Below are 23,877 nucleotides of genomic sequence, written 5' to 3'. Positions count from 1 at the left end.
TTTGGCACTCTAGCGGTTCTGCACCTCTGAGTGGATGAATGTGGCACACATGGCATCTTATCAGAGCAAATGGACAAATAAATAACGAAATAAAGGAAAAGATAGATATACGAAAACACGTCATCTGAGCAGGTAAGTGCCATATCTTATGCTGTTGTTTTGACTTATTAGAAACATTGACGTTTTGAAATAAATTATGTTACAAATGTTAGGCAATGTTTGTTAACATTAAACAAAATGATTGCTAGTCTGATAAGGTCAGATGTTGTAAAGTTTTTATAACTGCAGGATATTCTGGCCAAATAGACCATGGTAGTAACACATTTATATATTCATTGTTACCAACAAGTGGTTAACATAATTTCAAGACTAACAGGTCCTTTACAAGCCAAGGACTAAAGACAACAAACTTTCAGCTTCATGCTACTCCCACATCATACACATGCTACAGTAGCCAGAGCTTATTTTCTCTGTTTAAGGATATGACGTCAACACGCACGGGATAATGACGTATGTAATTTCCCGAGAAATACGTCCAAGCTGCAAAATGTTTAGAATATAATATAATTATTATAGGTTTATCAAAGTGTATTTGGGTAAATACTTGGTTTGGAAGATGGATTTTTGTTGCGCGCTCTCATTAATAAAATATTGCTATTTTTAACAAAGTTAGTGTAGCTTTAAAAAAAAAAAAAAAATGGTCACAGACCTGCATCTTGGAGAAATCGAGTTTACCATTTCTGCATCAGTTTCCATGTCGGAGGTCCAAGTTCAAGTAGCGTTCCATTACACTTTCCCAAAAGGAAAGTTGGACTACAGCATTTGTATCTATCATAAAACTATACTCTAGTTTAGTATCTGCAATAAATAATGTTTATTGCAATGTTTTTTATTCAGTTACAGTATTGGTTTATTTTTATTTTGTTTTATTCATATTCCGGGTTCAAAACAAGTTAAGCTCAACCGACAGCATTTGTGGCATAATGTTGACTACCACAAGAATACATTTCGACTCATCCCTCCTTTTCTTTGAAAAAATTAAATAAATAAAAGCAAAAATGGATGTTACAGTGAGGCACTGTTATGTAAGTGAATGGGGGCCAATTTTGGGGTCTTTACAGGCAGTAATGTGAAGTTTATAATTTCATAAAAGCGCTTACATACATTTTTCTATGTATTATTTAAGCTGTAAAATGTGACAGGGCTGAGGGCGGGGCCAGGTCGTGATTTATTCTACACACCCGGTTCCTTATCAGGCTAATCAAGCCTCCTAGAGGGATAAAGGCCAACAGCGGACAGTGGTGCGACAGAGAGAGTGAGAGCGAGCTTTTATGGGCAGCTGCCACATGTGTGTTTGTCTTTTTATTTAATTAAATATTGTTTATATCGTCAAGCCAGTTCTCACCGCCTCCTTTCCATTAATCCCTTTACACTGGTGCCGAAATCCGGGAAGGAGGAGGGACACACCATAGTGGAGTTATCGCCGCTACCATGCACCCCAACGGAGCAGCCGCAGCCATCTGCCAGGGGAACGGAGGAGCCCAGACGCCCGGAAGCGGAGGGATGGTCGCCGACCGCAAGGGGAGAAGGGGATCCTAGCCGACGGCCTTGAGCAGGAGAACTGGATAAAGGCCGACTGCGGAAGATTTTGCGACAGAGAGAGCATTTAAGGGCAGCTGCCCTGTGTGTGTTTGTGCATGTGTCTTTTTATTTAATTAAATGTTGTTTAAATCGTCAAGCCGGTTCTCGCCTCCTCCTTTACCATTAATACCTTTACATTGTTAAAGCATACTTTTTACAGCTATTTAAGGTTTGATGACTTTGCCATGGCAATGAAGCTATAGATTTGGCTATGACTTTACATGCACATTGTTTATGTCTTGTGGCTATACTTTAAAAAAATTAAGTATTTAAAAAAACAATTGGTCTCCCATTCACTTCCATTGTAAGTGCCTCATTATAACACAGATTTATGCCTTTTTTTTTTTTTTTTTTTAGAAAAAAGGAGGGACAAGTCAAAATAAATTTTTGTGGAAATCAACATTATGCCACAAATGCTGTTGATTGAGCTTAACTTTTATTAAACCCTGAATATTCCTTTAAGGTATCTGTTCATGTAATGATGGTACACTAAGCTGATTATTATTGTTTTTGGTAGATAGACAATTAATATAAAATATTTTTTTGTAAGTAGCAGGTAGTGCAGCTAACTACTTTATACTGTTCAACTACTTTAAAATAGGAGTAGCTTGTTGCTTGGCAAACTAGTAGCTTCTCCAACACAGTTTACAGCTGAACAGAAAGGAAAGTGAGCTTCTGAAAAACACTACATCAATGAACCTCAAACATATAGTGTTTCTGAAGGTAAGGTAAAATATTATGTCTAAAGTTTTCAAAATTACTTCAACAAACTCAATTTTAACACATCTGCCTGAGTAGCACTGTATATATGACCAATCAGCATCATAAAACTTTAAAGTGGGCCTACATGTATTTCTCATGGCTAAGAACAATGGCCTCTAGAAATATCACTGACTATCTCTCATTGTTTGTACCCATAATTTCTATTAAAAAGGCTCTTCTTGCACTTCAGTTATCATGAGACAAAAATGAAATTTATGAATTCAGAAATATCTGGCTGCACAAATATCCGAAGACCAAAAATAGCACCTGATCAATGGTTTCACTGACTACACCCCCCAATGTAAACGGCTTAACACATATACAGAGTTGAGACAAAATGTGCTTTTAAGGGCTCTGATTTTAAAGACAATCTTCCCATAACTGAAAATCATAATAAAATGTGTCTTTCCGATTTTCAGTGACACATTTATGACACTTAGATGCAAACTTTAATCAATCCATATATATGTACATAAAACCCAGATTTAAAAGAGCATGCAATTGTATCACTTTGTATCATTTAACACCTATCGTTCTAAATATATAGTGTCTGGTTCAGTTGAACTCAGTTCAGCTGTTAATAGATTCTGATAATGAACTCTACTCCATGAGGGACCAAACGATTTACTCTTAAAACCATTTAAAATACGGTTATGTGATTTTTCTGCCTGCTCAATAGAGATTATAATTATACAAATCATATTATACAAATCATGAAGTGACAGTATATGGCAATTTGAGAATTATTAAAATCATAGCAATATTAAAAGCATAATATTGTGATCAAAAAACCTTAGGGAACAAAATGATTAAAAAAACAACAGTGTGCAAATGTGTACAACTACATCACATTGAGAATAGGGAAGGACTGAGTTTGACATTTTGTCTGCCTCTCAGCTCATGCAATCAAGCAGAGCTACAAGCACACACCCAGTTTAAATAGTCAGCACATATTAAATGAGGGAGGAAAAGATGTCTTCACTTCTTGCGAGGGACCTTGTCACCCAGATGTACGTCATCCATGAGTTTCTGCAGATTTGAGAGGTAAACAGAGTTTGAGAGCTGTACAAATAAAAAAAAGTTAAGACTTATAGACTGAATAACTGGATAGTCACGTGCAGGATGCATTTACCTTAAGAAGTCTTGCGTAGTATGTTCTGTCATCTTCTCCCTCCCCCTGCATGACTTCCACATTGTATCTCCTGCAGGCCACGAGCAGCTCTTCGGGACTGAAGAGGGGGGCGGGATCAATCGAATAGCCATTAATGAGGCTAACAAGATATTCTCGATAATGCTTCCTAAAACACAAAGGGCAGCATGAAACTTACAGTGGATTTAAAGGAAGCCCCTCTGCCATTTTCGCCATCGGTTGATTCATTGTTCCCTTTTGGGCCTGTTTCATCTCGGTCCCCAGTGTGGATGCAGTTACGCCACTGCAGCTCTAAAATCTCCTTCTCCACTCCGCATATGCAAACTGGCACGTCCATGAGAACTATAGGTGTTTTAATGTCAATGGCGTCAAACCTGGAACTGCCATTGTTTTATTTGAACTAGGGCTGCACGATTAAAACAGTCAAATTGCGATTATTTTGAAAAATACAGTGAATGCGATTTTGAACTGTGATATGATAAGTAATGGTAATGTTTTGCACTTGGTCTACTGCCAATAAAAAGACATAGGCCAGGGGCCTGGGTAGCTAAGCAAGTAAAGATGCTGACTACCACACCTGGATTCACAAGTTCGAATCCAGAGAGTGCTGAGTGACTCCAGTCAGGCTTCCTAAGCAACCAATTGGCCCGTTTGGTAGGGTGGGTAGAGTCGCATTGAGTTAACCTCATTGTGATCGTCATAATGTGGTTCTCGCTCTCGGTGGGGTGCGTGGCGAGTTGTGCGTGGATGCCCCGGAGAATAGCGTGAAAGCTCCAAACGCGCTAGGTCTCTGCGGTAATGCACACAACAAGCCACGTGATAAGATGCATGGATTGACAGTCTCAGACGCAACTGAGATTCATCCTCCACCACCCAGATTGAGGCGAGTCACTACACCATGAGGACTTCGAGCGCATTGCGAATTGGACATTCCAAATTGGGGAGAGAAAAAAAAAAGGCATAGGTCACTCTTTCATGGTTCACACTTGAGTCCCCTTAAAAAGAACCAAACTCTGACCTTTTTCACTTCAGTCACAAACAAACAAATAAACAAAACTGCGAAACAAAGAGAAAACGAGCTCTGTCTTCTTATTCGCATTGTACCTGTCCATGGTGTATCTGTTTTTGTCCACTTTGTGATAGGGTCTCAGCCCACCTTTTATCATCATTATTTTTTGGACCCAGTCAACCTGAATATTAGATTATTGTATTATAATATTAGATTTATTATTACTACTATCAACAATTTTATTATTATTATTATTATTATTATTATACATTAGGGAAATATTTCTGTAATAAAATAACTTACACAAGGCACTGCTATATGGTCCAGTTAAACTAGAGTTCTTAACCATCTAACTTTTATTTTGGCGGACAACTTCAAGAGTTTCTGTGTAGCTGAATTCACTACAGCTGTATAATGCGCTCCTCATTTTAACATCATCCCCTCCTCTGACCATTAATAACAGGTGCCATGGGGTGTATTATTTGTATTCGTATATAAACAAGAAGCAGCCAAGCATTTTTGGAATTACACAAAAGTGAAATTAAAGTGAATCTGAAGTGCTTTAAATATGACGCTCTCAGTGTATGCAGGCAAACGGAGCTGAACACGGAGCACAGGATGAAGTTGTGGAGATCAGAACTGCTCTGAAAACACTGCAATAACGCATTAACACATTCCAGATAGGACAGAGCAGCACGCATAATCTTTGAAGTGAGCAGATTATTTATTTATTTATTAAATCACAAGTTTATTTAATTAAATTGTATCCCTTTGTGGTTTCATAATCGCACATGATCATATAGCGATTTCGATTTTATTTCGATTAATTGTGCAGCCCCCTAATCTAAAGGCAAACACAAATAATATTTCATATGGTAGTGGGGAAAATGCTCAGTGATTTTTTTTTTTTTTCCTCTCTGAAAGCATCGTATGGCTTCATAAGATTTGAAAAATAGTGACCTAGAGTATTTTATGAAACTATTTATGTGCATTTTGAAGATTGATAGTTATTGTGAACAGTCCTTGAATGTAAAATAACTGGACAAAGATTTTGTTTTATTTATCCTATTGCGTTTCTCAAAAATAAAATGACAACAGCATACAGTTTTGTTATGACACAGTGGTGAGTAAATAATGACAGAATTTTAATTTTGCTGTGAATAATTCCTTTAGCACTAGACAATGTAAATGACCGAAAAATTCTGAGATGAGTTGCCAAGGTTTTAAAGGCAGTAAGGGAGGATACAATGATGTCACTCACTCACAAAGTCCTGCCTGGCCCGGCTGAGTCTGAGCCCCACACGCAGAGTCCGTTGGACAAGGCCCTTCGTCTTTCTGCTCAATCACTCCGCACACACCTGAAGCACACGTGCAAAAACACAGCAAGGATGTGTTTAGAGGAAAGGGAGAGTTTTCAAGGGAGATATGTTCAGGATGGTGAAGTGGGACAGTGTGAAACAAAGCTGTAAGGAAAAGATGTACGTGTGCGTTTGAGAGCGATTTCATGGTACAGATATAGCCTTGGTCTGAGAAGAAGTAATTGGATGGCAGTTTTAGTTACTTTCATTACAGTAAAATCAATTTTGTTCCACTGTACAGTTGAAATAAAGAGTGAAATTGGAAGTAAAACTACACTAAGATGGAGACAAATAAATTAGGAGACAGATTAATCTGTCAGAACACAAACAGATTACAAAAGTACTGGGGTACATACACAGACTAAAACACACCCACACAGTCAGCATAAACTAAACAAGTAAAGCTTTCTTAGCATTTACACTCTTACAAATAAAGACATACCCATTTGTGCTCCAGGAGCAGTATCAGTATTGTAGTTCACCCCCTTTTTCTACGAGGAAACAAAATGACAATGTGGTTCAAAGTAGGCAAAATCAAACGGTAGAGATAAGAGATGATACATCACAAACCAACCCTGGCACATAAACGCTGTGGGTGTGGAGGAGGAAATTTGAGCATCTGTGTTAAAGCGTCACATTGTGCTTGAGCAAGAGAGAGAGGGAGACAGAGAGATTTGTGATGATTCTTAAATATGATGAACATTTATTTTTGTAAACAGGAGATTTATAGGGGCCAAAAACATCCTGTGAGTGGCAGTTCTGTGGACAGAAACGCCTTGTTGATGAGAGAGGTCAACGGGAATAGCCAGACTGGTTCAAGCTGACAAAAAAGCTACGGTAACCCTTCTGTACAATTGAAATGAGCAGAATAGTAATTCAGAATGCACAAAACCACAAACCTTGAGGCGGATGGGCTTCAACAGCAGAAGACCACATCTGCATTTTATTAGGACCATAGTGTTCATAATAAAGTGCTCGGTGAGTGTATTTTACCTTGTCCTTATTTACAACAATCCATTTATTTTCCACAGAGTGAGAAAGAGAGAGAGAGCGAGCTTGTGTGTATGTACCTGTAGTAAGGCCTGAAGCCTGGCAGGCTCCCAGTCTCGGAGGTAGAAGAGGCAGTCTCTGGGGTGATGGGCATGGAGACCTGTCACTGTACACTGGTTCACTGCACACGTCTGCCAGAGAGGTTGAGAGGTAGGGAATAAGAGAAGGAGTTGGGAAGGAGTAGGGAAGGAGAGAAGGAGTGGAAATGGGATGAATAGGAAGGAGGGAAGAAACCATGCTCATGAGAAGGCTTCCAATTTTAGCACAAACATAACTGGCTTCAAAATGAATTTCACATGATACCATATAACATGCACACAGACCTACAAATAGTCATGAACAATCTTTAAAAAAGAAGACAGAAAAGAACAGAGGAGCATTGAGTTAAGAGAGACTCACTGTGTGAAAGGGGTTGTTACATCCACTGCAGAACTGATACCTGCACTGTGAACAATTGAAGTGCATACAGCCGCCCCTGGCAAGTGCATACTGGAACCTACAGTTAGGACAAGCTGAAAAAGAGAGTGAGAGAGGATTTTTTATATTACCAATTATTAAACAAACTAAGAAATACATACAAACATATAGGGGATATACTGGAGCTAGTTGGAGCTGCTTGGCCTAATAACGGGCATGTTGTCAACCAAACCGGTGTTGTAGGTTTTATCACAACCATCATTAACCTGCATTAAACATCCTATAAAAGGCTTTTCAGCAAAAATTTTAAAAGCAAAACAATTATGAGGCACAATATGGTTCATAAAACAAAAATGCATTTAAAAACATCAATATAATAAATTACAATTTAATTTGTAGGGTAGAATTCACAAAACAAATTAAAATTTTGAAGGGGTTTTGAACTAGTTGTGTAAAATCAACATACAAAACCTCTGCTAGAGAACACATATTGGCGCAACTACACTTTTGACTCCAAATCTGAAACACCATTTACTGCTGGTATTAAGATGCACTTCGGGTGAGCTGATGACATGTGGTTAGCACTAAGTACAGGTCTAAACGGGTTCTAAAAGCATTGTAATCTGATCACAAAAACCACATACGAATGTGGACAAAAACACATGTGACCACAGCATTTGGTGTACAAATGCTAATCTGTCCTTAACAGCAGTTAAGCTCCACCTCTCACCTCTCAATCAACCGCTGTGCTAAAACAAGAGTTTAAACTTTGCTCGGTTACAAGTGGCTTTAAAAGGAAATAACAATCCGATCTGAAAATTTAAAAAAGCTTCACAGATTATCTTCAGTGTGTATGATATTAAAACAGATGAGAAGCATGAACACCTAATGCTCCTTTAATACAGTTAATCCACTAAATTAATAGATAATTCTGCTTGAAATGTTGCATTTGTGCTTTAAATTTCAGATGCATCTGGGAAAATCAGCGTGCCATTTTTCGCAATTTGTCTTTCCTTCTGAATTTGTTGCACTTTAAAGTCATGCAGTAACATACTGACATATATATTTTGCCATGAAACAGAGTCCCACCCCTCCAAATCTGATCACAGGTGGTCACAGGAGACAAATTTAAGCAGGCTGTTGTAAAGAGTGACGTGCCTCATCTGACCACACGTGATCGGTTCACATGAGACGCATCTTAATACCAGGTGGAAACAGGGTCTTACTGTTACTGAGATATAGCTATCATTTGTGACAATTTCCCTATGTGAGAAGGAGCCTCAGTCTTCCCCAAATGATATATATAGATGTATATATACACAGTACTGTGCAAAAGTCTTAGGCACATAAAATGTTTCAAAGAAACATTTATCTTAAGGTAGTTATGTATATCTTCAGCTTTAGTGTGCCAATAGGAAATATACATGTTAGACTCCCAAACATTGCTATTGTAAATATAATAGATTAGAAAAGAAGAACAGGGAGCCCTACAACAGACATCATGCCCCTCTCCCCAGTCTGGGATTACATGGGGAGGCAGAACCAGTTGAGACTGAGACCTAAATAGATAGAAGAACTGTGGCAAATTCTCCAAGAAGCTTGGAACATCCTATCAGCCAACAACCAAGACAAACTGTGTCCAAGAGTACCTAGGAGAATTGGTGATGTTTTGAAGGCAAAGGTGGTCACATTAAATATTGATTTAGCTTTTTTATGTTACTGGAATTTGCATGACGGTAATTGATAATTGATAAATGAATACTACTTATGGCATTGTTTTTGAAGACTTCCTTACTATGCTAAATGTTTCACCAGTGCCTAAAAAAAAAATTGATTCATGTTAAAATAGTTTCAATGTTAAATATCACAAATAGATCACCAGATAGATAGAATGACATAATGATTGATAGATTCAAAAGAACAGAGACAAACAGACAGACAGAAAGAGCAATAAAACAACAGAACAATAACATGACAGATAGAATGACAGATGGAATGATAAAACGATAGAATAATAGATAGACAGACAGACTAATAATTAGAACGATAGATTCAGAGGAAAGATAGATAGAGAGAAATAGATTCAGAAGAACAGAAAGACCGACAGCCTTGATATGCAAGTGATCCGCACCACTATAAACAACTTGTTCAGGCAGTAACTCAACTCTCTCTCTTGAGAAGTCCAAATAAAAATGCCTGCAAGTGAGAAATACCCAACATTAATATTTGATTTGAGGGTTATTTCACTGGACCATACCCAAACACATCAAAACAAATAAACAAACAGACTGCATAAGCAAGCAACATGCTTCCTAGGGTTGAGAGTGGGGCAGGAGGTGTTTTTTGATGAGCTCCTCTGAGGTGGTGCAGGTACTGTTAACTGTCAGTAGATGGGATTAGGAGAGCATTAGCACAAGTCCAAGAGGCTTCCAGTGCAGATCAAAAAGTGACTCACTGATCCCGTTGTCACGCAGGTATCCGGCCAAGCCCTGCCGCTGATACTCCGGGTCATTCTCTCTTTTCCACTGCTGGAATTGCTCACACGAGAGACCCATGTGCTGGGGCTCCCACTGCAGAGAGAAACAGAGGCAAGTGGTGAGACAGAAGAAGACAAAACTGTAAATCTCTTCCAGTCATGCAAGACTATGATTGATCCATGGTTCGCTTTCGCATAATGCTTACCGGCTTTTTGCACTGTGCGCAGAAGCTTTTCCTGCACTGCGTACAGGTGACCTTGAGCTGATCATCATCGTAGATGAAACCGTACGAGCACTGTGGAAAAAAGATGAGAAGATGAGAGGGATGCACACAGGTCGATGGCCTGTGAACTGGGAAAATATACTAGCCATTAATATGTTTTACTGGCTATGAAACTACACTATGTATTATTTCTTTGTTTTGTCACTGTTTGAAATTTCATACGATTTTTTGTTACAAAATATTCACAAGTTGGATCTAATAATAAAAACAGAATTGCACAACAGTTATTTAATAATTCTATTATAAAAATAATAATTTAAGTGCTACTACATCAAAACTACTATGCAAAAACTTTTTTACCAAACCCCTGTATAGATGTGGCACAAGCCTAGTTGTTAAATATTTTTTTATATTTACTGTTCTTAAGTTAAAATATATAAATGTATGATTGTGGCTTTAAATAATTATGTATTTACACCTTTATTACACTTACTACACTACGCTACTTCAAATGTTATGAAATGCTTTGAGAGACTTGTTGTAACTGTCTTAAAGGATCAGGTTAAATCATTCCTTGATCCATTTCAGTTTGCATATAAGGTTGGACGGGGGACTGATGATGCTATTAACTGCATCACTCCTTTGGTGAATAGCCATTTAGAAGATTCCCAGGCATATGCTTGTTTACTTTTTATAGATTTTAGTTCAGCATTTAATACACTTCAACCCAATATACTGATGAAGAAGTTGATAGAGCTAGAAGTGAACCCATTCTGCATTAAGTGGTTTTATTCATTTTTAACTAATCGTACATAACAAGTCAGAGTAAATAATTTCTATTCTGAGATGAAAACTACCAATATAGGAGCCCCGCAGGGTTGTGTTAGCTCACCCTTTTTATTTTCACTATACACTAATGAGTGTGTCTCTAGTCAGGATGATACATTTTTCATCAAATTCTCTGACGACACAGCAATATTGAGCTTACTGAACAAGACTATAAATCCCTTGCAGTATTTCTCTGTTGTTGACAGATTTGTCAGCTGGTGTGACACTAATTCTTTGGTTTTAAATGAAAGGAAGACTGTTGAAATGATTTTTGATCCTAGGTCTCTGGGAGACCATAGTCCTGTAATAATACATGGTGATATTATTGAACAGATTTCTTCATTTAAATACTTAGGAGTTTATATGGACAATCTACTATGCTGGTCTTCTCACATCGACAATCTTTGTTCCAGACTGCAGCAGAGGCTATACTTCCTGCGAAGGTTAAAAATGTTTGGAGTAAACCAGAGGATTTTGTTTCTATTTTATCAGTCTGTTTTTGAAAACTTAATTAGATACTGTATTACTGCATGGTATGGAAATTTGACTGTTCAATCTAAATCAAAACTAGCACGACTGGTGCATTCAGCTCAAAAAATCATAAGGTGGGAGAAAAAACGAACCATATTAGAACTGTACGAGGCATCTATTTCAAGGCAAGCTAAAAGAATTGTCTCTGATGATACACATATTTTACACAAGTATTTTAATTTGCTACCATCAGTGAGAAGATTCAGGGTCTTGATGTGCAAGTCTAATCGTTATAAAAACTCTTTTGTTCCAACTGCGATCAAAATTTTAAATAGAGATTTTTCTTTTATTTAATTGATGTAGTATGCTGCTAGTTTTTTTAATTTATTTTTTTATATAATTCATTGAAATGTGTTATTGCTTATTATTGCATGTTATTGTATGCATTGTGTTGTGTGTGATTGATGTTGTGCACTGGCCGTGTCATGTGGTCCAAGACAAATTTCCCAGGAATGGGACAATAAAGTATAATAATAATAATAATAATAATAATAATACATGTTTGTCTATGCACTTGTGTGATTTACATTGAGTTTACGTTGGTATGTATAACAAGCACTAAATTGGTAATGTCTCTTTAAGAGAATGGCAGCAAATGTTTAAGGTTGAATGAGCGCAGCGCAAATTAATGATAGAAGTTGCACGGTTGTTTTTCCCTCATCCGTGCAATGTATGATTAGAAATAATTTACATTTTTTACGTTTTGATCACCAACTGTCTGTAAATAACAGAAAGGATATTAAGAGACATGAAATTATAATTAAGTGTGTGAATCTCATCTTTGGGCACAATACATGGAAAGAGCCAAAAGGAAAATTTTATTTGCATAATGTGTATTGACTTACATGTAAAATAAATATTTGTTCTCAAATTCAAATCTACAACCTCTAGTTTTTAACAGTTTTTTCTTCTAACAGATGTTTAAAGGGCACATTACAGGTCTGTAGCTATGCTGTAAAACGGAGAATGTTGTGAAAACACCCAAAAGAAACGTATAGTCAAAGTCAGAGTTGACATTGTAATTTAAAATGCAATTTCAATGTTAATTCCATTTCATGGCTAAACTCAAATGATGGTGACAGCACGATTCACAACACCTCAGGACCCATTGCAGCCAAATAAGATAAATTTGCTTAAGAGTGTGCGTTCATGAAAACGCAACACACCGTAGAAGACGATGCTGAAAGGATTGTGGTGCTTAAGTTGTTCTTCGCCACTACACAACTCAATATCTGGCAAGTAAAATCTGAATATTTACTAGTAAGTGGTTCATAACAGACATACAGTATTTTAGTCGCATAGCTTGAAATGTATTCCAATATGTGCGTGATTTACTCGCAATGTAAATGCTTATTAGGTAAATACCTGAATATAGAGCATTTTAAAGGAGTCAAGTCTCTCATTCCAAAATAAGAATTTTAAAAACTATAGGCTGATTAATCAGTTATCACCTTTTCCACCACATTAGTTATTGTCTCAGCAAAATCCACCAATGTTTGACCTATACTCACAGTATCTGTTGCTGAAACCACCCTGTGATTTTGTTTCTTGTTGTCATTGTGGTGGTTTAACAACAGAACTGTGTCTCTACATGATGTTCTAAATCAGGGACAATAAAAAATAAATAAACATATTGCTTCCTAGATAAACTTATTACCTTAAAAATGTCACTGATGTGGAAAGTCACATATCTTGCCTTCACTAGATGTTTAAACGTCATTGATTTTATTCACTCACATTAAATAAAACAGGCAGAATGTAATATCTTTCAGAACTTTGCAATTTAAACTATGAATTATTCAAAATTTTCTAGAATATTAAAAGGCCAACTGCTTCATGTACTCAACAAAGCCAATTTTTACGTTCATTTAGTGCTTGGAGAGTGTTAATTGTACACCCTGGATGCCCACATAACGTGATGCAAGCATGAATGCACCTCACTTGTTAGCGTCAACTAATTCACGCAGCTCATTTCAAATCATTGTATAATGCTCTTGAATGAGACTACTGCCAAGGACTAGTGGAGCTAGCTCTGAGATAAGATAAATGGGGAAGAAGCTCTAGTAGATTGCAGAAAGGAAATTTCACTCACATGGCTGCACCACAGGAACTTTGGGTCCTTGATAAGAGCCTGCTCAGTCAGTTTCTTGTGGAAGAGCTCGTACACGTCCAGTTCCAGACAGTCCCTGAGCTATGCAGTTAAACATACATGCAAATATAGAGTGAGATCGATACAGACGTCACAGGGAGTAGCCTAAGCAGTTACGTACATGCTGCCGTGCTCCAACTCTTTGAGGAAGTAATTTCCCATTATTGCACTGTCCACATCCACAGCATCTCTAGTTTCTATAAATTCTTTGAAGCCTTTTTCTCTCTTTTTACCTGTATATCCAGAGTGGAGAAGTAGCTGTTGAGGTGCTCCGGGTCGTTGATGTCAGGCTCAGTGCAGACAGGACACACCATGTCTCTGATGTGCTTATCCCTTACTGCTATGGTGAAATGTTGCTTGAAACAGCCACAGCACACAGAGCACTGGCACGATGTTAGAGACTGCATCTGAGATACAGCAAAACAGAGACAGAGGCCACAACACAGAAGGGAACTATTACTAAGCAGAGTCCTGACAGCGCCTTCACACATACAGCCTTTGATGTAAACTTGAAAGCAGTTTTCCATTTAAAGGGTTAGTTCACACAAAAATTAAAATTCTTTCCTCATTTACTCACCCTTATTATATCCCAGGTGTGTATGACTTTTTCTTCAGCAGAACATATTTTAATTAAAATAGAAGAATATCTTAGGCTCAGTAGATCATTAAAATGCAAGTGGATGGTGATCAGACTTTTGAAGCTCCAAAAAGAACAGACAGTCATAATAAACGTCATCTTAATGACTCAAACTGTTAAATGAATGTCTTCTAAAGTAGAGGTCGACTGCTATATCGGTTTTGCAGATTAATCGGCACTGATAATGATTTCTGGAACTATCGGTTATCGGCAAAAATCCACACCGATAATTTCCCCCCTTGTGTCCGGTGCTGTAGTGTCTGGGAAGGGTGCGCTATCATTATACTGTATCAGAGCGGCCTCTAGAGGCGAAATAAAAACTATCACCGATGCCTCATGGTGGTTATTTTGAAATGCAAGACAGCATGTTGAATGCAGCGGAACACTGCAGATTTAAAACACCAACAACTAAAAGGTAGAAAGCATCACTGGAAAGCATCCTCATTATGTACATTCAGCTTCAGATCAATTGTGTGCACAATTGTTTTAAACTAGTAGTAGCTTACTGTACTTCTGGCAAATAACGTTTTCACAGCATTTCGGTGGTGGTGGTATATTAATGGTAGCAATGCATATAAAACAAAGAAAATGGTTGCTTATGTCAGTTTCAGATGTGGTCCCTTCAATGCAGATGTTCACCCAGTCATTTAATGGGAATTTAATATGTTTTATATACGAAAGTGGCTGATACCAGTCTTTATTGCCACCCAAAATAGAACTCTAAACAAGATAATTAACAACGTAAACTAATCAGACATGACGTGGTAAAGTGACAAGCTCTAAAAGCTTTCTCTTCCATTTCTATCTGAGATTAAACTTGTTCAGTACCTTACTGTGTGGAAAGACGGACAGGCAGATCGGGCATTCTTTGTTCAGAACGCGGCGAATGAAGTCTCGATCATGTGACTCACGCACGGCCTGTACCACATCCTCCAGTGTGTATGGTGCTGCTGGGTCCTGCAGCAAAGACAGCGCCAGCTCACAGCGCCCCCAACTGGGCAAACCATACACTGCCAGTAACCTACGGCAAACACGCTAAACACAGGCAGAGGGTACATTATTTAGTATGGATGTTTCTGAGCATAACAGTCAATTTACCACTGACCATCTAAAATATCTTCAGCAGCCAATGGTACAAAATTATTAGACTCTACTGGCTAGATCCCAAAGCAGTCTTTCAGTGAATCCACACTATGGTAAAAGGCCAGTCACCTGTTTATCAGTATGGTTGATGTCGATAGGGGGCTCTGGTTCGTCACTCCACATGCGCTGATGGAAGGGCTCCAGTGAAGGGCGCTGCAGCAGGACGAGAGCCCCCCTCACCTCTCCTCCGCTCTGCCTCAGGGCTTCTTCACAGAGGGCTACATCATTAAAGCCCATTGCACCCAGCTCTTTCACCTAAATAACATGCACACCGAAAGACAAACGTCATGCTTAAAAATTGCTTTCGTTTAAAATAAAACCAGGGTAAACATTAATTAGGCCTACTTTCATTGATAAATCATTGACAAAAAATATATATAATGCTTAGTAGATCAATATATGATGAACATTCCAGTAAGAATATATAAATGAATCAAAGTTGCATGACTCTTCTTAATAAGCAGTGTACATATATAGAGAGTCAGACAAATAAGGTTGTCCGAGGTGATGTGAAATCTTTTAAAAACCGTGTCAATTTGTAGAAATGTCATCTTTGAGTCTATGTTGGTTTCTCAATTTTTAGTATTTTCTACAAAAAAATTATTTAATGGCATCAAATGAAAATTTTATTTGGTGTAATTATCAACTAAAGGGTATTAAAACGATTTCCTTGCAACTTGAATACACAAGTGTACACAACTTATTCATTAATTTCAAAAAAGTTTTCAAACATATTTTTCAACGTAAAAATATATTGCATTTTTTTGGGGAACTAAAGGGATAGTTCACCCAAAAATGAAAATTCTCTCATTATTGAGTCACCCTCATGATATCTCAGGTGTGTATGACTTGCTTCACCAGAACACATTTGTAGAAAAATAGAAAACGTTCTTAGCTCTGTATGCAAGTGAAAGGAGATTTCTCTTTTGAAGGTCCAAAATTCATAAACAGTCATCATAAACTTCATCAATACGACGCCAGCTGTTAAATGAATGTCTTCTAAAGTGACATGATCACTTTTATTGCAAAAAAGATAAATTCAAGAACTTTTTTTAAACTCTAAATATAATGCTTCCATCTGGTAGGGGTACACGCATGTGATGTAATCGCGAGAACTGACGCACGTGCATCACAACCAGAAGAGCAATGCAAAAGTGAGAAGGAGGAACGCTGTACAGTAGCTTGGTTGATTGTTGTTTAGTTGTTTGTGTGCTTATCCAGGACGTCTCAACCAAGTGAAGAACGTGAGATTACCTCGGTATCCATGGCAACGTGAATACATCACACGAGAGACTGCTTGGACTCCACCTTGCTTGGATTATACTTAAAATTAAATATTGATCTTTTTTCAAACCAAAAGTGATCGGACATACACACCTGCGATATCATGAGGGTGAGTCAATAATGAGAGAATTTTCAAGTTTAAGTTTTCTCAGGGTTACACCAAATGACATGAACAAAATGTGACTTTTCATAAAATTTTAAAACTTTCATAATTAATGACTTGACAAAATAATTATTTTTTAACACTTCTCAAACAGTCTTGAGGATCCAAATTGGTCCTCCTGGCTTTGATTTTCTGTCAAGAAAAATTTTACCAAATGTCACAATGTCCCAAATGGAAAAACGTTTTTTAAAATATTAATCATATTATAAAATATGATTTTACAGCTTTTTCCACAGCAATTTCACTTATATTTTATTTAAAAAATATATATATATATATATATATATATATATATATATATATTTAAATAAAATATAAGTTTTTAAATATAAGTCTCTGATCAAATATTTTATATTGATAGAGATATATATAAATGATATTTTGATATAGTATAGTATATTATTATATATATATATATATGAATTAATAATAAAGCTTATTCTGTACTACTTATGCCAAAATGTCTTTTTTTCAAGAATTTCAGCTTTTAATGAGACTATTTTTTTTTTTACGTCTCTGACCAAACATATAAAATTACTTGGAAACCAGTAACTGAAAACATGTTCATCATAGAAGAGGTGTTATCAAGTAACTGTTTTGTATGAATTGCATTTGTAATGTATTTTTAAATAACTTAACAGATCTGGACAAAACAAATTTGTGTCACGTCATATAATTAAACAATATCACACAAGCAAGAGTGCTGTTGTACTGAATATCAGCATTGTTGTATTTCAGCCATTGCCACGAAACTGCAGGTAATCACAGTTATGTTGATATTCTTTAAGACAAAATTTCTATGAATAAGAATTTAATACTGAGTAACTCTAATTTTTATCCACAAACAGACTGACTACCACAAAGGCAAGAGGAGTGATATAAACATTAAAGTATCCCAGTGCTTTACTGTTATACTAAATATCAGCACTCTTGCAATTCCGCTTGTCCAATCAGATTAGCGAAACTATTATAGTGTAATCAAAAACACTTTTCCTAATTCAGCCCATATAGACCAGTTTATGCTAGTATTTGAAATCACAATATTAAAATTTTCTGAAAGGTCTAGTTACATTAAGTCCTCAATATTAATGTAATAGTCAATCAGGCAGACTGGTCTGTCAGGAACTCACTTTAGCTCTGCGGTCCCTGAGAGCCTGTTTGACAGCCTTCTCATTACTGCCCCCTGCTGCCAGCCAGGCCCGTTTGGCTTCGGCTCTAGAAAGGGGCACAGTGTTGTTCTTCTCTCCATCCTGGCCCTCGTTCTCCCCGGAAACATTTGACAGACTGGACTGTGTGTTGAGTTCTTGCTGACAGGATGCAGCCATCACACAGATCTCATCAAGCACATGAGGAAGCTCTGCCTTCAGCCAATCATACGGCGTCACATTGCTGTTCCCTGATACACACATGCTTGTGTATACCTCCTCTGGGCTCACCCCTTTCTTCTCTCCCTCCTGAGATAAGGAATAGAGATAATAAATATACAATAATAAAACCAGAGGAACTTGATAGTGATCACTTGTTGTTATGATCACTTGGAGTTCAACCAAAAGGAAAATTCTGTTATGATTTACTCAACCTTGTTTTTGTTTTTCCAAGCCTGTCTGATTTTCTTTCCTTTGTGGAACACAAAAGGATATCTTAGACAGAATGACAGTCTCAATCACGATTCACTTTCATTGCATGGAAAAAAGATCCAATGAAAGTTAATAGTGACTGAGGCTGTCAGTCTTTAACATTCTGCCTTACATCTCCTTTTGTGTTCCACTGTAGAAAGTAAGACATATGGGTTTGGAACTAAATTACAGTGAGTAAACAATGCCATGTTTTTCATTTTTGGTGTTAACTATCCCTGCAAGCTTATAAGGATGGTGTTCAGGCTACAACAACTGTATGAAGTAAAAATATAAAACTTACACGAATAAGCTGAATCAGTTTAAGCCCATCCTCCCTCATTAATCTCTGTCTTTTCATATCAGGATCCTCAGTGGGCGTGACTTTCGGTGTGGTTGAAAGAGGTGTGTCATCCTTGACTGGTGAGATTGGGAGGACTTTAGAGAGTGATGGGGCAGGTTCTGATCTTGAAAGACAACACACTTCACAGACGGGTGATGGTGTGCGGTTGACATAGGTACAGAACTGGCAAACCCACTAAATAAGCAAAACAGGAACAATTCTTGAAGCATAGATATGCTAAACAAAAGGAGTTAATCACATCCTCATGTTAACGAATGTCAAATATAAGCATAGCCATTAGTGGCCTGAGTTGGGGTGGTACTAACTGTTTGCTTGTAAATAGTCAGTCTTTTCGCATGATTTTTCTTTTTCTGAATTAGTTTGGTGCTGTTAGTGGCAATGAAATTACACACTTCACCTTAGATTCCTCAAGTAAAAAGGTAACATTAACCATAATAATGTTATCTGTATCTACTGTACAAATTTGAAATAACATTTTATTTAGTAGACATTGCATGTGGGCTAAAGCAGAAAGTGGTACCTGGCTGTCCATTAGTCCTGTAGCAGAGGGAGTTGGGCGTAAGGGTGCAACAGGAGGTCGGGTGGCCAGACGAGGGCGCTCACACACCACACACAGAATGCTGCTGCCTGCATTCACCACTGTGCAGCTTTTACACTGCCACTCTAATTGAAGTTAAAAATGCAGAATAAAGCCCCTGATAAATGTCAAATTCCTAAGCAAGACTGAAATAAAACGTCATATATGTCTTTAAAACAAATCGGGATCTGGCATATTTGGTGCGGAAACAATGACAAATGCTAGACTCTTGAAAAATAAAATCTACACAGCTACAACGTACAGACTCACCAGATATTGTAGAGGGCTGTGATGGCTCCTGCTGTACAGAAGGGGCAGCCGACGACAGGCGGGGTCGATCACAGGTTTCACACAAAACCTGCTGCATTGTATTTACTGTGGTGCAGTATGAACACTGCCATGTAGACAGAGATGAGCTAGAGAAAGACATAGCAGAGTCCAAGAATAGGCATTTTTGCTAAAAACAAAAAGAAAAAAAGTTCTCTCCAAACATTTTCAGGATAAAAACTTTAAGGGTAAAAGTGCTAACCTAAGCCGTTTTGTGGGTTTGGAGGAAGTCACAGGGATCCTGATATGTGTGGATCGTCCTGAATGGGAATGATATAGCCGGTCACATTCTGTGCACAGCCGCTGAGTACAGGTGGGACAGTAAGCGGAGACCGAATTAATTCCACATATGGTGCAGTTGTCTGCAGAACAATGGTTAGAGAGAGAATACCCACAGTTAAACATATTCCTTAAAGGGAATATTCCAGGTCCAATACAAGTTAAGATCAATCGAAAGCTTTTGTGGCATAATCTTGATTACCACAAAAATGTATTTAGACTAGTCCCCCCTTTACAAAAATTAAAATGACAAAAAATAAATAAATCAAACATGTTTACAATGAGTCACTTACATTGGAAATGAATGTGGGCCAATTTGAGGGTTTAAAAACAGAAATCTGAAACTTGTAATTTTATAAAAGCACTTACATTAATTCTTCTGTTAAAACTCCGGTATTATTTGAGCTGCACATGTTGTTTAAATGGTCATTTTTACAGTCATTTTAGGGTTTGTTGACATTACATTGTCGTGGCAATGAAGATGTAAAGTTGGCTATACCTTTACACAGAAAAGTGGTGTTTTCACTCATATTGTTAATGTCTTGTGGCTATACTTTTGAAACAGTGAGTATTTAAAAGTTCAGAAATTGGCCCCATTCACTTCCATTACAAGTAAAGATTTCAGCTTTTTTTAAAGTAAAGGAGGGACGAGGGGGGCCTTGGTAGCTCAGCGAGAATTGACGTGGACTACCACCTCTGGTGTCGTGAGTTTGAATCCAGGGCATGCTGAGTGACAATCCACGTGATAAAATGCACAGATTGATGGTCTCAGACATGGGAGGCAACTGAGGTTCGTCCTCCGCCGCCTGGATTGAAGCGAGTCACTACACCACCGCGAGGACTTAGAGAGTGCATTGGGAATTTCTCCCAAATTGGGGAGAAAATCAAAACAGAAAAAAAAGGAGGCACAAGTCAAAATAATTTTTTGTGGTAATCAACATTATGCCACAAACGCTGTTGTTTGAAATGAACTTGTATTGAACCTGGAATATTCCTTTAAAGGGAAAGGAAGTGTTGTTTGAAATACAACAGTGAGTGTGATGTTTTCACCTGTCTTTTTAGAGGGCACTAGAGAAGAGGGAGGGAGCACTGGGCTGTATGGAGGTTTTGGTTGAGAAGGAGCTGACAAAGGCGAGGGAGTCTTTTTCTCCCATGATTTCTCATTAGAAGAGAAGGCAACTGCATCTGGACTGAGTTCCTCATCATCCTGAACACATATTATAAGACAATGTAGAGTTTGTGAAGTAAATTTTAAAGGAATGTTTTACCCAAAAAAGAAAAAGGAAGAAAGAAAGGAGATGTTAGGCAATATAGACCTTATCATGTTTTTTCAATACAATAAAAATGGAGACTGAGGCTGTCACTCTGCCTAACATCTCCTTTTGTTTTCCACAGAAGAGAGAAAGTCATACTGGTTTGGAACATGATGGTGAGTAAAATGTTCTTATTATCAAAATGTACATTTTTGGTTAACAACCCTTTAAGCACAAAAATTATAAACTGAGTGCAATTAAGATGCACAACTGAAAACTGGTTAGAACTGACAATCAGAAGAAAAAAACTCTTTAAATAGTAGGACAAAAGAACATTACCTGCAAAGTGAGGGAGGGAATAAGTCTTTCAAAGAATTCTGGATGAGAATGGGCACCCTGCAAGAAATTAAAAGACTCTATTTGAGCTTAGAGTGCATTTGTAATAAACCCAGTTATGCAAGTAATTTTGCTTTGCTGTCCCAGACCTTGATGAAAATGTCCAGCTCCATACGTAGGCTCATGACCTCAAGAGTCACCGATGCGACCTTCTCAACATCTGGCTCAAGAGCATCATCAGGAAAGCTCAAGCCGTCATGCTGCTGATTGGTATACCCATAAAGGTTGAGTACTGCTCTGCCTCCCTGAAACAATATGGTTAAAAACAGAAGGTTCCAGATGTTTTGTGAGGTTTATAGGCTGATATTGATAGTCACATTATTACACACCTGAATAGAATCTACTGTGGTCCTGAAGACAGGGTTGTTGTACTTCACTGTACGCCAATACTTTGGCCTGTTGGGGTTGGTAAGATTAGAGCCATACTTCTCCAGGATGTTAAGAGCTGTGGAGAGTTTCTGCAGGGAGCCAAGTGTCTGTAAAGATCAGGAGATCTTAATGTACAATAGAATAGCCTGCACAAGGATGCTCGAGTTCAACATCACAACTCTAAAACAACAACAACAGTGTGTCAAAAATGAACTAGTCAGAAATTTTGAGTGCATACATATTAGTGTAAACAGATGATAGACCTGAAGAGATGGAATATCCACATCAGGGTGAAAGAACAGATTCTTGCGAAACACTTTAGAAAATTGAGACAGATTACCCAGCACTATGCATTATAAAGAACTTTCTGTCAGTCATTCACATGACTGGGCCAATAAAACCCCATACATTCCATAGGTCACTTTGTGCAAATGACTTCAATTTAACGGTGCCTGATGCATAAACGTGATGACGAGAACAGTATGAAACAAGTCAAAGGTTTGCAACAGTTGTTTCCTCTTGTACAATCTAAACCTCTGATGAAAATTAGTCATTACATCAGCTCTTACCTCCTTCCTGGTGTTTCCACTACTGTTCTCCTTAAGCATGTTTTCAGCTGCTATGTACCGATATTTACTGGATGGAGGAAGGGGGATGTTGGCCATGGCAGTCACCACTGCCCTCATCTCCTGGGCACATACTGGAGAAAATAAACTCTCCTCCGCATTCGCCCTCACCTCCTCCAGCTGATCACTGAGAGAGGCCATAGCTGAAAGTGATTCAAAGCTTTTAAACAAAGGGCCTGCATTACCTGAGAAATCACTATCTTCTAATGATAAAACAGCAGAAAACAAACTTTGACACTGTGTAACTTCATTTCAGTCGAGTTTTAGTTAAAGTGTAGCGTCATTGTACAATGTAGCTAGTGATTTATTCAAGTTTGAAGCATTTAAACGAAGAGTCAAAAAGATTCATATTGATCGCCACACATACATAAAACAATCCCAGCTTATTTACGTTTGATACTAATACTTAACAGGTATGTATGACTGTCACCTCGTTTAAATAACGTGGATGGATGTTATTTACACCAAATTAGGGCTAGCTAAGAAGCTAGCCGTCGTCTGGTGAATGGAAAGTGAAACCATAACATATCATCCGAAGCTAGTTGACGACTTTATTCTTCCAAACAAATATCCATTTATAGAAATCCATTTGTTTTACAGTCTTCGTTGTTATTCGTCTAACTTGCAAAGGTTTACACGTATACACGTATACATTGCACACGATCAAAACCTTGATCCGCTGGTTAAACGAGTCTTCTACTGACTTACTCGTAAGCTAACAAGCTAATGTTGAGGAAATCTCGCCAGCGAGATTATAGAGAAACGTCTAGATACGTATGCGTTAAGTAAACTGGAGCATTTTAGCAGCTGTCAATAAATATGTATATCCTTACCGAGGACGGGCAGTTAGAACAGCGCAGCACTCATTCACTCACAAGTAAAACTGAAACACATGACTTATCAATCCGCATAGAGGCGCTGTGATGACTCAAACCCTGCATAACGCCAACACATGTTGTAAATGGATAGATAAACGCACAAAACTTAATAGATAAATATATAAACGACAATGGGAATTCAGTAAATCCAGTCATGTGTCACTAATTCTAAAGAAATGGTGTCAAGTATTCGATTTTATCTCCAGACATGTTGGGTTAAGAGGATTAAGCATTTTTCAAAATGTCACTGGAAAATAAAAACTTGTAATTTTAGTCACTTATTAAAAATTATAGGTGATAGGGGTCGTTCGCACAGACAGCGTCCTTACTCAAATTAAATAAAACAATAAAAAATAAAAAAATGGAATAGAAT

At 37.7% G+C, this 23,877-nt stretch overlaps 1 protein-coding gene across 1 annotated transcript; it reads right to left on the bottom strand.

Moving 5' to 3' along the window:
* Positions 1–2,092: 2,092 nt before the first annotated feature.
* On the bottom strand, positions 2,093–23,521 carry LOC127644778 (E3 ubiquitin-protein ligase RNF31-like). Its single transcript, XM_052128157.1, has 23 exons — positions 23,460–23,521; positions 22,570–22,769; positions 21,961–22,107; positions 21,721–21,876; positions 21,575–21,631; positions 21,033–21,189; positions 19,906–20,065; positions 19,647–19,792; positions 19,320–19,462; positions 18,740–18,973; positions 17,953–18,276; positions 15,445–15,630; positions 15,061–15,267; positions 13,829–14,002; positions 13,539–13,637; positions 10,070–10,159; positions 9,843–9,957; positions 7,370–7,482; positions 6,991–7,101; positions 6,363–6,411; positions 5,824–5,920; positions 3,536–3,701; positions 2,093–3,432 (listed from the first exon to the last, which is right to left on the bottom strand). Exons 2-23 carry the CDS (start codon positions 22,765–22,767, stop codon positions 3,382–3,384), a joined length of 3,180 nt encoding a protein of 1,059 aa, XP_051984117.1. The 5' UTR covers positions 22,768–22,769; positions 23,460–23,521; the 3' UTR covers positions 2,093–3,381.
* Positions 23,522–23,877: the final 356 nt, after the last annotated feature.

This window comes from Xyrauchen texanus, chromosome 6 (assembly GCF_025860055.1).
Source record: "Xyrauchen texanus isolate HMW12.3.18 chromosome 6, RBS_HiC_50CHRs, whole genome shotgun sequence".
NCBI classification, from domain to species: domain Eukaryota; kingdom Metazoa; phylum Chordata; class Actinopteri; order Cypriniformes; family Catostomidae; genus Xyrauchen; species Xyrauchen texanus.
This window is presented reverse-complemented; position numbering and strand designations above follow the sequence as displayed.